This window comes from Rhodnius prolixus, unplaced genomic scaffold (assembly GCF_049639745.1).
Source record: "Rhodnius prolixus isolate KJV_2025 unplaced genomic scaffold, Rpr scaffold_2, whole genome shotgun sequence".
Lineage (NCBI taxonomy): Eukaryota > Metazoa > Arthropoda > Insecta > Hemiptera > Reduviidae > Rhodnius > Rhodnius prolixus.
Window position 1 is genome coordinate 2,013,543 of NW_027411592.1, and position 12,877 is coordinate 2,026,419.

The window sequence follows — 12,877 nt, forward strand, 5'->3', positions numbered from 1 at the left end:
AATCACTTTTTCGGACTCAATAAACCTTGAAAACTTTTACTGCTGTGGGGAAACTTGATACAGAAAATTTGACACGATTTTTCCACCAGTTTTTAAGAAAAATAAAATTTAAATGGAAAAGCTCAGGACGGTGATTGGAAGACAAGCGATTGGAGTACTCATCCTTGGGCATCTAAATCTTAAAGAAGCTTAAAAATATCAAATACTTCCTGACATCTTTGGCGTTAATGCGAACGCTAAAGAATTTTTTGTTTTTGTTTTTAATTTCAAAACGGGCCTTACTATAAAAGAGTTTAATTTTTTCGCTTAAAAAAAGAAGTATTCTTTACTTGGCTTATAAGCTTTCACAAAAAGTTTTCTGGAAGTACTCTTGACGGCGGAGGATGTAGGTGTGCTTCCACCACTGATTGAGTTCTCCAAGGCCACAGTTGGCTTTTTTAGAAGTTCTATACCCTACAAAATACATGATCTATTATAACAATTTACTTTCTTATTTTATTTTTTGGTAATCTTGAACATTTTACTTGAAAATGCAAACCTTAGATCCTAAAGGTGACGACAATTGAGGCGGACATTCATTAGAACCTTTCCCATCATTTGACTGCAGACAGAGGTACTCTTGTACAGGAGCCAAACGTTTACTTTTAACTGATGCTAGCAACCATTCTACACTGACTACGTGAGGTCTAAAAAGAAATATACATCTGGAGTGAACTCCTTCAAGATTTCCGTCTTATCGCTGGGGATGGCGGTTCTTGAGTAAATTGTAGTTTTTTTGAATGTTACATACGAAAGTTAACCTAGTAACTAATTGCTTGAGTGCAATTTAAACTTTGAAAAGCTGAAAACTTAAGTAAATTTAAACTTTTCCATACTTTTTACACTATTACACTCCATTAAAATTAATAATCACAAGGCTACCTCAATCTTGCTAAGCACGCAAACAAAACAAAAATTTACAAAGAAAAACTAACCTTTGGTTACATTTAGCAAGTATTTTAGCGTCGTTTGCGTTAAATTCTCCAACAATCACGTGACTGACGCTATCAGATAACTGACCAAATATGGTTGCACCGCCACTGTTGAGAACTTTCTTCAGTTTATCAATTTCTTGACTCACGAATCCGCTTAAAAAGACCTGTAATATATATATTTTTTTTTAATTTGTCAATAAAACAATAATTTTAAAAAAATGTATTTTTGGGTATGTAATATAATATTTATTTAGTTGTACCTTACATCCGTCAAGAAATAGTCCGGCAGAATTAACCTCAGACATGTTTAATTGTTCTAAATGTTTTTTATAATTGTTGCTAGCTGTAAAAGATAATACACTTATTATTAAGAGTTATATTTGCAAATGACACAAATCTTTTTATTTCTCTTTAATCTTTTTAATTCTGTAATGTTTTTTTCAAGAATAATAAATAAATAAATCTGCAAACAATTACGGCTACTTTATTAGGTTAAATAGATATCATTTCGGAAAATTTATTAAATGTAAAGAATGCAACGAAGAAAAGTATCTGCAAAAAATTAAAATAATTTTAGTGATTATAAAAGTAGCTTTTTTATTCCTATAAATGTAGTTTTATGCCGTACCTGAAGCACAGATCATATCTTTTCTTTAACAATGATCTTAAAATGGATTGTCTGGAAGGTTAGATAAAATTCCAGGATGTATGTACATATATGGTGCTATAAAAGAGGATAAGACAAGGCGACGAGAGATATGTAAGATCGGCAATAGTTTCTCTTATGAATAGTAAAAGAAAGTTAAAAGTCTGGTGCGATATTTAATAGTCCAATAACTAAAAAGATACTGGGCAAAATATTAAGAAAAAATTTTAAAACAGAAAGTACAGAAGGAAACGTGGCGCCGCGGCCCCTAGAAATTCTCTAAAATGAATATTCCCCGAGACGAATCAATCCAAAGAAATAATATTCTCGTATGCCATGAAAACTAGAGCGACTGTACAGTTACACTTAGGGTACGTTTACAACGGAGCTGTGAGTATAGATGATAGCAGAGATGATAACTGATAGAGTAAAATATAATCGCTGATTAGTGTGCACAACGGAGCTGTGATACATGCAACATGTCGAGTAGTGAAGAAGAGTTTTTATGTTCACCAGCAACGAAATGGTATATTTAAAAAAAAAAAGATGTAGAAAATATCATGTACATACCATAAATAAAAAAACGAAGTACTTTGGGCGAATTTCACTATTTATATAAGGAACTTAGAAATTATCCGGATCGTTTTTTTGAATATGTGAGGATGGGTCCACCCACATTCGACTATATTTTAGAAAAAATAAGGTCAAAATTAAGAAAACTTTGGAAAAATTGTCATGGAAATCCTATAACTATAGAAGAAAAGCTAGTGATTACTCTTAGGTAAGTAATGATTTTATTGAGAAAAAACAAACAAATAAATACACATAAAAATCTCCTTAACAAAAACTTACAGTTTTAAAAGTTAAGTATAAGGGTTGATTAAACGCCAAAAGGTACACAAATCAGCAGTTCCCAACATTTCATTAATACTTCATTGATATAATTTAAGTAATTTTACTGCATTAACTTTTCCTTCACATTTTTTAGAATTTATTAGATGTCACAGACCCTTATGCTGGCCATTTTCGTCTACAAAATATTTACTCAAGTAGCACACCATTTAACTTAGATTGACTGTAATATCTATTTATCTATAATAATCAAACTATTAATCACAGGTGAAAAAGAAAACGTTATAAAAAATATAAAAAAAATAAGAGGCTAAAAAATTCATAAACTTTTTTTACATCAATAATTTTATGCATTTATTTTTATTTTTAAATAAAAATCATTGGTTTAAGTTCATTCTTCGATTAAAGTAATTGTTATTTTATGTTGTAGTCAAACGTTTGTAATAATAAGTAATAAATAATCTGGCTTTATCGCAAATAATATAGTTTTCTTCAATTACATTCTCAATCTAGGTGTTCTTCCCACAATGTTATATATATGTAATATAAAATAAAGAAAATAAAGATATGCATATTTTTAGGACAGCTAATTATTCCAGTATTTTACCATAAGTAAAATTAGGGGGACTAAATTAAATTACAATTGAGAAATGAGTAAATATTGTTGAATAATCTACTTGTTATTAAATGTATGTTATTTGTGCTCACGAATATTTCGGTAAGACGAATTTAAGACTGAAATATTGTTTTGAATCCTCCGTGATTGAAATTTAAAAAGTGGCCGACTCTAACTTTGTTTTTTTCTACTTTAACATGCATGTATATGTGACTACTCAGAATAATTCATCACTCATTTTATCATAATTATAATAAAAAAATATTATGAATGAACTGGCCAGCATAAGGGTCTGTGACATCTAATAAATTCTAAAAAATGTGAAGGAAAAGTTAATGCAGTAAAATTACTTAAATTATATCAATGAAGTATTAATGAAATGTTGGGAACTGCTGATTTGTGTACCTTTTGGCGTTTAATCAACCCTTATACTTAACTTTTAAAACTGTAAGTTTTTGTTAAGGAGATTTTTGTACCTTTTGGATAGATTTTCCTTTTTGTCTATTTGCAAAGTTACGTCTGCTTTACAGATTTTTTAAAATTTGGAATAAGGTATTCTATCATTATAACCTGATAAGGTGTTAAATCGGAACCGTAACTACCACTGGAGAGATCTTTTTAAAGAATGATTATAGTTACGGTCCCCAAACCATCCTCAATAACCATTTTTTTGAGAAAGCGTTTTGAATAAAATAGGAAGGTATTTGTACGTAAATAGCAAAATTAAACTGCGATTTCAGTACTTCCTTTTAAGAGGAGCAAGAAAAATAAACTGCGATTACAGTACTTCTCCCTAAAAGGCAAAGATTTTGAATCGAACGACAATTCATTGATGTAAATCGGTTCACTCATTGATAATTTTAACGATTGCAGTACTTCCTCTTAGTAGGTGTAAGAGCATGATGGCACTTCACAGCCACATAGAGGAGCTTTAATCACTTCTTCGTGCTAAATTTTATCAAAATCGGACTAAGCTTTGTAGAAATATTGGTAATAATAGTTTCAGAAAGGGCCTTATTTGGGTGGGGCGAACTCCCCTCCTTATGAGGCATAGCGTCGAGACTTTTAAAGTACAAATCTGTACAAAATTTCGATTCGAATGACACTTCATTCATGAAAATCGGTTCACGTGTCGATAATTTGAAACGATTGCTATACTTCCCCTTAACAAGTGTAAGAGCAGATCGTCGCTTTATTGTTAGGTAGGGGAGCCCTAACCCTATCATCCTACCAAATTTTATCAAAATCGGGCCAAGATTTACAGAGTAATTAGTAATAATAATTTTGGAGGGGGCCTTACATAAAGGGGGCTAACTCCTCTCCCATTCAATGTACAGGGCCGAGACCCCCAAAAGGCACATCTACATAAAATTCCGAATCGAATGACACCTCATTCATGAAAATCGGTTCACGCGTTTAGGCGCTACGTTGTTTACAAAAAAGGTAACAACAACAAGAAGAAGAAGAAGAACAACAAGAACAAGAACAACAACAATTTTTGAAAAAGCCGTTTTTGCTCATTTTCAGCAACTTTTTTCTCAAAACCTATTAGATCTGGGTTGTTGCAAAAAATTACAGTCATAAAGGAGGATTTGCCCTTTATTTTAAAGAAAATTTGGGAATTTTATCTTTTATAGAAAAAGAGAAAAAAATTGTCAAAGTTGGGTGTTTTTCAACGTTACGCTTTTTCGTGCAGTTTTTGACCATCAACCCTTATACAACTGTCCTACCGGACAGTTTTAATAAATGTAAGCACGATTTAAAAAACAAAATATTGTTTAAAAGTAAATAATAAAATAATAACCAAAAATAATGAGTAAAGACAGCACTAATTAATTTTTCTACCTCCATTTTGAAGCTCCGATACTGGAGTTCAGCTAGCAGAAAAATGAAAAATTCAATTCTATCATCTATGCTCGTTTATACCAGCGAGTATGAGTCACTAGTCGAAGCTTCGTTGTGCACGCTCACATAAGAATGTACTAGGTTATTCTATAAGCGCTGATGCATCACTGCTATCATCTCCGCTATCATCTATGCTCACAGCTCCGTTGTGAACGTACCCTTAGATTAGACTGATGGTCTTCCGGACTCGTAATTTTGGGTAGCCATTTTAAACACAATTATACATCTTTATTATGCAGGTATTACGACCGTACAATATACTGGAACAGGAGAGTTAACTTAAGGCCTTATAGGAACTCCCAATCTTAAATGAAATTTCCCCAAAACGTTTTAATTTAAAACAAAAAGTAACGTGTGTATAGTTTAATATAATCGAGTGCACTATTTCTAAACAATCAACAAAAAATCGAAAAATCTAATCAATTAAGCGATAGTTTCGGTCGGTCGATTTTCTTCAATTTGCCAATATTAAAACAGGTGATGAGGCCTTACACTTTAGTGAAATGGCTCTAATGAAGAAAGCCTCTTTGTCTTAATCGATGACACTTCAAAACTGATTTTCCGATGAAAATCATAACGATTAAAATATCTTCTAAAAAGAAATAAGAGAAATTATAAATAAATAAATAATAATAATACTGACTTTGAGATGTTTGTTTCTGTGTTTTCTTTGGAAACACTTTAAAAGATGTTACACTACTGATCGTGCTATTTGTTTCATTAACTTCCATGTTTGAGACATCATTAGCTAACGGAACTACGGAAAGATCGTTACTCATAAAGCCTGAAATTAACCATATAAGTTACTCTGATTAAGAACGATTCCATTGACGTTAAGAATTACAATAAAACTTTAATAATAATAACTGAAAAATGGTGAAATAGCTCTCTTAGCTGCTCTCAGCGACAGCCTCTTACCCCAGATCTGATCTTATTTGCCCCCCTCTTTTGCAGGATCGGCCAGCTTCCTTCGTTGCTCTGGAGTCCATAACATGCGGAATTCACTGCAGTACTACTAGCTTCCCTTGCGAAAGTAACCTATCTATGAATGCCTTGCATTTTTTTTTTATAATTAAATTTGATGCAGAACTGCACATCATCGCCATAAGGTTCAAAGAGGTTGTTAAAAGTGATTTTTGCTAAACTGTTAAACTTGTAGATTCCCAAGCAGCTATTTCAGCAGTAACCGAGTATGATGATAAAGACGACACTATTATAATAATAGTAATAATAAATATTATAATATAATAGTAATATTGTTAACGTAGGTATGTGGAACCCTCACCCACTAAAAAACCCAAATCTCCTGTAGGCACAGAAACCCACCCTGGAACCACTTGCGCATTACTTCAGGGTGGTGCCTCATAATAGCCCATACGAGCTCCTACCGGCCTTTATTAGACTCTCTACTACGACAGGAGCAGACGGAAATCCAGCTCCTGTTTCTTTCTTTTTAATACTACTTAACAAAGGTAGCCACCCGGTCCGAGCAGTTTCTGTAAGAGAGCATAATCCCTACTATGTTCTCGGGCGTGATTCTCCCGATCTCTTGCTCCAAGCTCTCCCTATCACACAAAAAAGAACGTGTGATGGGTCATCGAGGTCAAAGTCTCCGAAGACACATGACGGGTCTCCAACTTTCCCCATCCTACACAGATACGTGGTGAAACGTAGTCGACCTCGCCATGCTTTCTTCTGCCCCACTCAGAAATAATAATAATAAGGGAAGGGATTAGCTGTGAGGTTAGCATACTAGACTCCCAAGCGGAAGTCCTGGGTTCGAATCCAGCAGCTGACCCTTAGATTTTCTCTTCCTAGGAGCTTCTTACAGCTCACTGTCCGGTGATGGACAGTGTTGTCTGTTACGAGAGAACACTGTCCGGAGGCCGGCAGTGCACTGGAAAAAGCTCCGGGCGCCAATAACCTTAGATGTTGACGCGCCTCAAATCATAAAAAAAATAATAATAATAACAGTAATAATAATAATAAAATAATAATAAGTAAAGGGAAACACAACATTGATTCCTTAATTTTGGCCAAAATTAATTAATTTGTAAATATGAATCCAAAGACAAGAATTCAATAATTTGAGTTGAAAGCTTTTTTATCTTTATCAGAATAAAGTTTCATTTTTGTACTGTGAATAGGATTTGATCAATGGTTAGTTCATACGATCAGAATATTCAAGTACGGTGTATTAGTTAACAGAACAACATGATTACAATCAAATCAAATATAAATAAATAAATCTTCTAATTACTTGGAAGCTCTGAAGTCGGTGTGGAACATGTTGGTCTAGCTGTCACAATATGATCTTTATAAGGCACTAGATATTTTTTTTCTACAGATTCATGGAGCCAGCTTGGTTTAACACATGGTATTCCCCATAACTGAGCATGATGGAATTTCTTACCATCTACAGGATCACCGATAATCAAAACTGATGTTTTATTTTGTTCTAATGCCGGCATATATATACCACCTGTAAAATCAATCATAACCTATCATATAGTAATATTAAATATCATTATGATTCAAAGTGAGTAGAGTTTTTAGGAAATTAGCTTTTGCCTAAGTTGTTAAGTTAATCCTAAATAACTAAGGCAGGTTTTTTTTTTTAATTCGCTTCCAGCTCATAGCGAATATCTTGGCGGCATATTCAATGAATAATAATAATAGTCGTACGATGTAAAAATATTTAACTAATTTCAATAATACTTAAAAATTACTTGTCCAAACGGTTTCAAGCTCAAGAAAATTCACTAAGAATAAACACTGATTTAAGGAGATAACCACTTTATTTGCTCACAAAACTATCCTCTTAGAAGATGCAAAAGAAAACAAAAAGTGTAAATTTATGAAAATTAATTTTTCTTTGCATTTGAGTGTGTGGGTTAGCTCAGTGCTCTGGGAAAATATGAACTTTTTCGTCTTAGGAATCTTTTGCTGCTCACTTCTCGATGATGGATACAACCACAGAACCCTGTTCGGAAATTAGCAAAGGTGCTAAAGACCTCAATTGTTGACGTGTCTTAGTTAAAAAGAAGAAGAAAAGAGATTATTTATAAATGAATTATAAATTTCAAGATAACTAAATCAATTAATTGTAAAACTATACAAACCATTTCCTTCAATAAGTTTTTGTAAATTTAACTTCACAGAATGTGGTAGATTACTACAAGTAATAAATAGTCCTTTAAAAGGTGGTAATTTATATTTTGAAAAAAGTTCCGGATCTTGAGCACTTATTTCCTTTTTGAGCGATGCTTCCCATACAGCTTTTACCCAACCGCTACACATTATAGGTATCTTATGTTCGTTAGCTTTCTGCAAAGAAAGAGAAAAAAATGTATTCAAGGTTTCAAAATGGCATCAATGGTTTTAAAAAAAGGTAGGAGAAGGGCAGGAAAAATGGTTTTCTTGTAGAGTCTCAAGATGTTCCTATGGTTATTATCCCGGTTTAAAAATAAAGAGAATAATCCTAAACTGAACAATACTCGCAGCGATTACCGCTGAGTAATCTCGAGTAAATTTGGAATCACCAAGCAGAAAATTCTGCCCTTTTTGACTTGACCAATTTATTCATATCTGAATTATACTCTGAAACGGGTATTATAAGCCACAACATTTTGTAAAGACTCCCGGTGTAAGAAAGTACGACCTTGCACATGCTCTAAATGAATGTTTTTTTTCTATTTAACAATCCTCGACGATCATATTGGATTCAGAATTACTTGATTATTTACTTTAAATATAGTTCCAGATTTATAAGCGTTTCGTATACATTTTCATGGGGTACCTATATTGTTCTCATCAGCCCCTTAAACATCAAAATCAAGTAATACTATTTCTCAGCGTTAAATGCAACTTTACGGAGGTGGTGTGTTTTGAGTTGGTTCCTATGAACGAGCTGTGTGTGAACTCTATTTTGCATAAATAGATAAGTTCGGCTCAACTGACCCAAAACATCAGTTAAAAGTTCTTTCTCTCATCATTCACTGTTTTGTGAGGAAGAGATGTTACAAGGAGATTGTATTAAATAGTTTGTAATTATAACGGGTTGAAAATTATTTGGGTCATGAAATTCTGTAAAATTATGGCCGTTCTATATCTCCCACTGTGAACCACGTATTGCTATGGAATTTTGTTCTCTTGTACACTTTGTTTTTCTCAATTATAAACCATAGTTATTTTGTGCACAGATCTAAAAAGGTAGAAGATATAAAGGGTTGAAAATTTTTTGGGTCATGAAATTCTGTAAAATTATGGCCGTTCTATATTTCCCTCTGTGAACCACGTATTAGTATGGAATTTTGTTCTCTTGTACACTTTGTTTTTCTCAATTATAAACTATTGTTATTTTGTGCACAGATCTAAAAAGGTAGAAGATATAAAAGGGTTGAAAACCTTATGGGTCATGAAATTCTGTAAAATTATGGCCGTTCTATATCTCCCACCGTGAACCACGTATTCGTATGAAATTTTGTTCTAATGTACACTTTGTTTTTCTCAATTATAAGCTATAGTTATTTTGTGCACAGATCTATAAATGTAGAAGATATAAAGGGTTGAAAATTTTTTGGGTCATGAAATTCAGTAAAATCGTTGCCGTTCTATATCTCTCACTGTGAACCGCGTATTGATATGGAACTTTGTTCTCTTATACACTTTGTTTTTCTCAATTATAAACTGTAGTTATTTTGTGCACACATCTAAAAAGGTAGAAGATATAAAGGGTTGAAAATTTTTTGGGTCATGAAATTCTGTAAAATTATGGCCGTTCTATATCTCCCACTGTGAACCACATATTGCTATGGAATTTTGTTCTCTTGTACACTTTGTTTTTCTCAATTATAAACTATAGTTATTTTGTGCACAGATCTAAAAAGGTAGAAGATATAAAGGGTTGAAAATTTTTTGGGTCATGAAATTCTGTAAAATTATGGCCGTTCTATATTTCCCACTGTGAACCACGTATTAGTATGGAATTTTGTTCTCTTGTACACTTTGTTTTTCTCAATTATAAACCATAGTTATTTTGTGCACAGATCTATAAATGTAGAAGATATAAAGGGTTGAAAATTTTTTGGGTCATGAAATTCAGTAAAATTATGGCCGTTCTATATCTCCCACCGTGAACCACGTATTGCTATGGAATTTTGTTCTCTTGTACACTTTGTTTTTCTCAATTATAAACTATTGTTATTTTGTGCACAGATCTAAAAAGGTAGAAGATATAAAGGGTTGAAAATTTATTGGGTCATGAAATTCTGTAAAATAATGGCCGTTCTATATCTCCCACCGTGAACCACGTATTCGTATGAAATTTTGTTCTCTTGTACACTTTGTCTTTCTCAAATATAATCTATAGTTATTTTGTGCACAGATCTAAAAAGGTAGAAGATATAAAGGGTTGAAAATTATTTGGGTCATGAAATTCTGTAAAATTATGGCCGTTCTATATCTCCCACCGTGAACCACGTATTGCTATGGAATTTTGTTCTCTTGTACACTTTGTTTTTCTCAATTATAAACCATAGTTATTTTGTGCACAGATCTAAAAAGGTAGAAGATATAAAGGGTTGAAAATTTTTTTGGTCATGAAATTCTGTAAAATTATGGCCGTTCTATATTTCCCTCTGTGAACCACGTATTAGTATGGAATTTTGTTCTCTTGTACACTTTGTTTTTCTCAATTATAAACTATTGTTATTTTGTGCACAGATCTAAAAAGGTAGAAGATATAAAGGGTTGAAAACCTTTTGGGTCATGAAATTCTGTAAAATTATGGCCGTTCTATATCTCCCACCGTGAACCACGTATTCGTATGAAATTTTGTTCTAATGTACACTTTGTTTTTCTCAATTATAAGCTATAGTTATTTTGTGCACAGATCTATAAATGTAGAAGATATAAAGGGTTGAAAATTTTTTGGGTCATGAAATTCAGTAAAATTATGGCCGTTCTATATCTCCCACCGTGAACCACGTATTGCTATGGAATTTTGTTCTCTTGTACACTTTGTTTTTCTCAATTATAAACCATAGTTATTTTGTGCACAGATCTAAAAAGGTAGAAGATATAAAGGGTTGAAAATTTTTTTGGTCATGAAATTCTGTAAAATTATGGCCGTTCTATATTTCCCTCTGTGAACCACGTATTAGTATGGAATTTTGTTCTCTTGTACACTTTGTTTTTCTCAATTATAAACTATTGTTATTTTGTGCACAGATCTAAAAAGGTAGAAGATATAAAGGGTTGAAAACCTTTTGGGTCATGAAATTCTGTAAAATTATGGCCGTTCTATATCTCCCACCGTGAACCACGTATTCGTATGAAATTTTGTTCTAATGTACACTTTGTTTTTCTCAATTATAAGCTATAGTTATTTTGTGCACAGATCTATAAATGTAGAAGATATAAAGGGTTGAAAATTTTTTGGGTCATGAAATTCAGTAAAATTATGGCCGTTCTATATCTCCCACCGTGAACCACGTATTGCTATGGAATTTTGTTCTCTTGTACACTTTGTTTTTCTCAATTATAAACTATTGTTATTTTGTGCACAGATCTAAAAAGGTAGAAGATATAAAGGGTTGAAAATTTATTGGGTCATGAAATTCTGTAAAATAATGGCCGTTCTATATCTCCCACCGTGAACCACGTATTCGTATGAAATTTTGTTCTCTTGTACACTTTGTCTTTCTCAAATATAATCTATAGTTATTTTGTGCACAGATCTAAAAAGGTAGAAGATATAAAGGGTTGAAAATTATTTGGGTCATGAAATTCTGTAAAATTATGGCCGTTCTATATCTCCCACCGTGAACCACGTATTGCTATGGAATTTTGTTCTCTTGTACACTTTGTTTTTCTCAATTATAAACCATAGTTATTTAGTGCACAGATCTAAAAAGGTAGAAGATATAAAGGGTTGAAAATTATTTGGGTCATGAAATTCTGTAAAATTATGGCCGTTCTATATCTCCCACTGTGAACCACGTATTGCTATGGAATTTTGTTCTCATGTACACTTTGTTTTTCTCAATTATAAACCATAGTTATTTAGTGCACAGATCTAAAAAGGTAGAAAATATAAACGGTTGAAAATTATTTGGGTCATGAAATTCTGTAAAATTATGGCCGTTCTATATCTCCCACTGTGAACCACGTATTGGTATGGAATTTTGTTCCCTTGTACACTTTGTTTTTCTCAATTATAAACTATTGTTATTTTGTGCACAGATCTAAAAAGGTAGAAGATATAAAGGGTTGAAAATTTTTTGGGTCATGAAATTCTGTAAAATTATGGCCGTTCTATATCTCCCACTGTGAACCGCGTATTGGTATGGAATTTTGTTCTCTTGTACAGTTTGTTTTTCTCAATTATAATCTATAGTTATTTTGTGCACAGATCTATAATTTTAGAAGATATAAAGGGGTGAAAATTTTTTGGGTCATGAAATTCTGTAAAATAATGGCCGTTCTATATCTCCCATTGTGAACCACGTATTGGTATGGAATTTTGTTCTGTTGTACACTTTGTTTTTCTCAATTCTAATCTGTAGTTATTTTGTGCACAGATCTATAATTTTAGAAGATATAAAGGGTTGAAAATTTTTTGGGTCATGAAATTCTGTAAAATTATGGCCGTTCTATATCTCCCACCGTGAACCACGTATTCGTATGAAATTTTGTTCTCTTGTACACTTTGTTTTTCTCAATTATAACATATTGTTATTTTGTGCACAGATCTAAAAAGGTAAAAGATATAAAGGGTTGAAAATTTTCTGGGTCATGAAATTCTGTAAAATTATGGCCGTTCTATATCTCCCACCGTGAACCACGTATTGGTATGAAATTTTGTTCTCTTGTACACTTTGG

At 32.5% G+C, this 12,877-nt stretch overlaps 1 protein-coding gene across 2 annotated transcripts in view; it reads right to left on the reverse strand.

The window, feature by feature from the left end:
* Positions 1–12,877, reverse strand: part of mus101 (mutagen-sensitive 101) — a 33,768-nt gene that overhangs the window by 12,908 nt on the left and 7,983 nt on the right. For both annotated transcript variants that reach the window (XM_074117337.1, XM_074117336.1), the window contains 7 exons: positions 8,116–8,320; positions 7,254–7,475; positions 5,637–5,777; positions 1,235–1,317; positions 975–1,138; positions 539–686; positions 330–453 (listed from right to left, as the gene is read on the reverse strand). In XM_074117337.1, the coding sequence (XP_073973438.1) occupies positions 330–453; positions 539–686; positions 975–1,138; positions 1,235–1,317; positions 5,637–5,777; positions 7,254–7,475; positions 8,116–8,320 (1,087 nt within the window). The remainder of the gene's footprint in view (positions 1–329; positions 454–538; positions 687–974; positions 1,139–1,234; positions 1,318–5,636; positions 5,778–7,253; positions 7,476–8,115; positions 8,321–12,877) is intronic.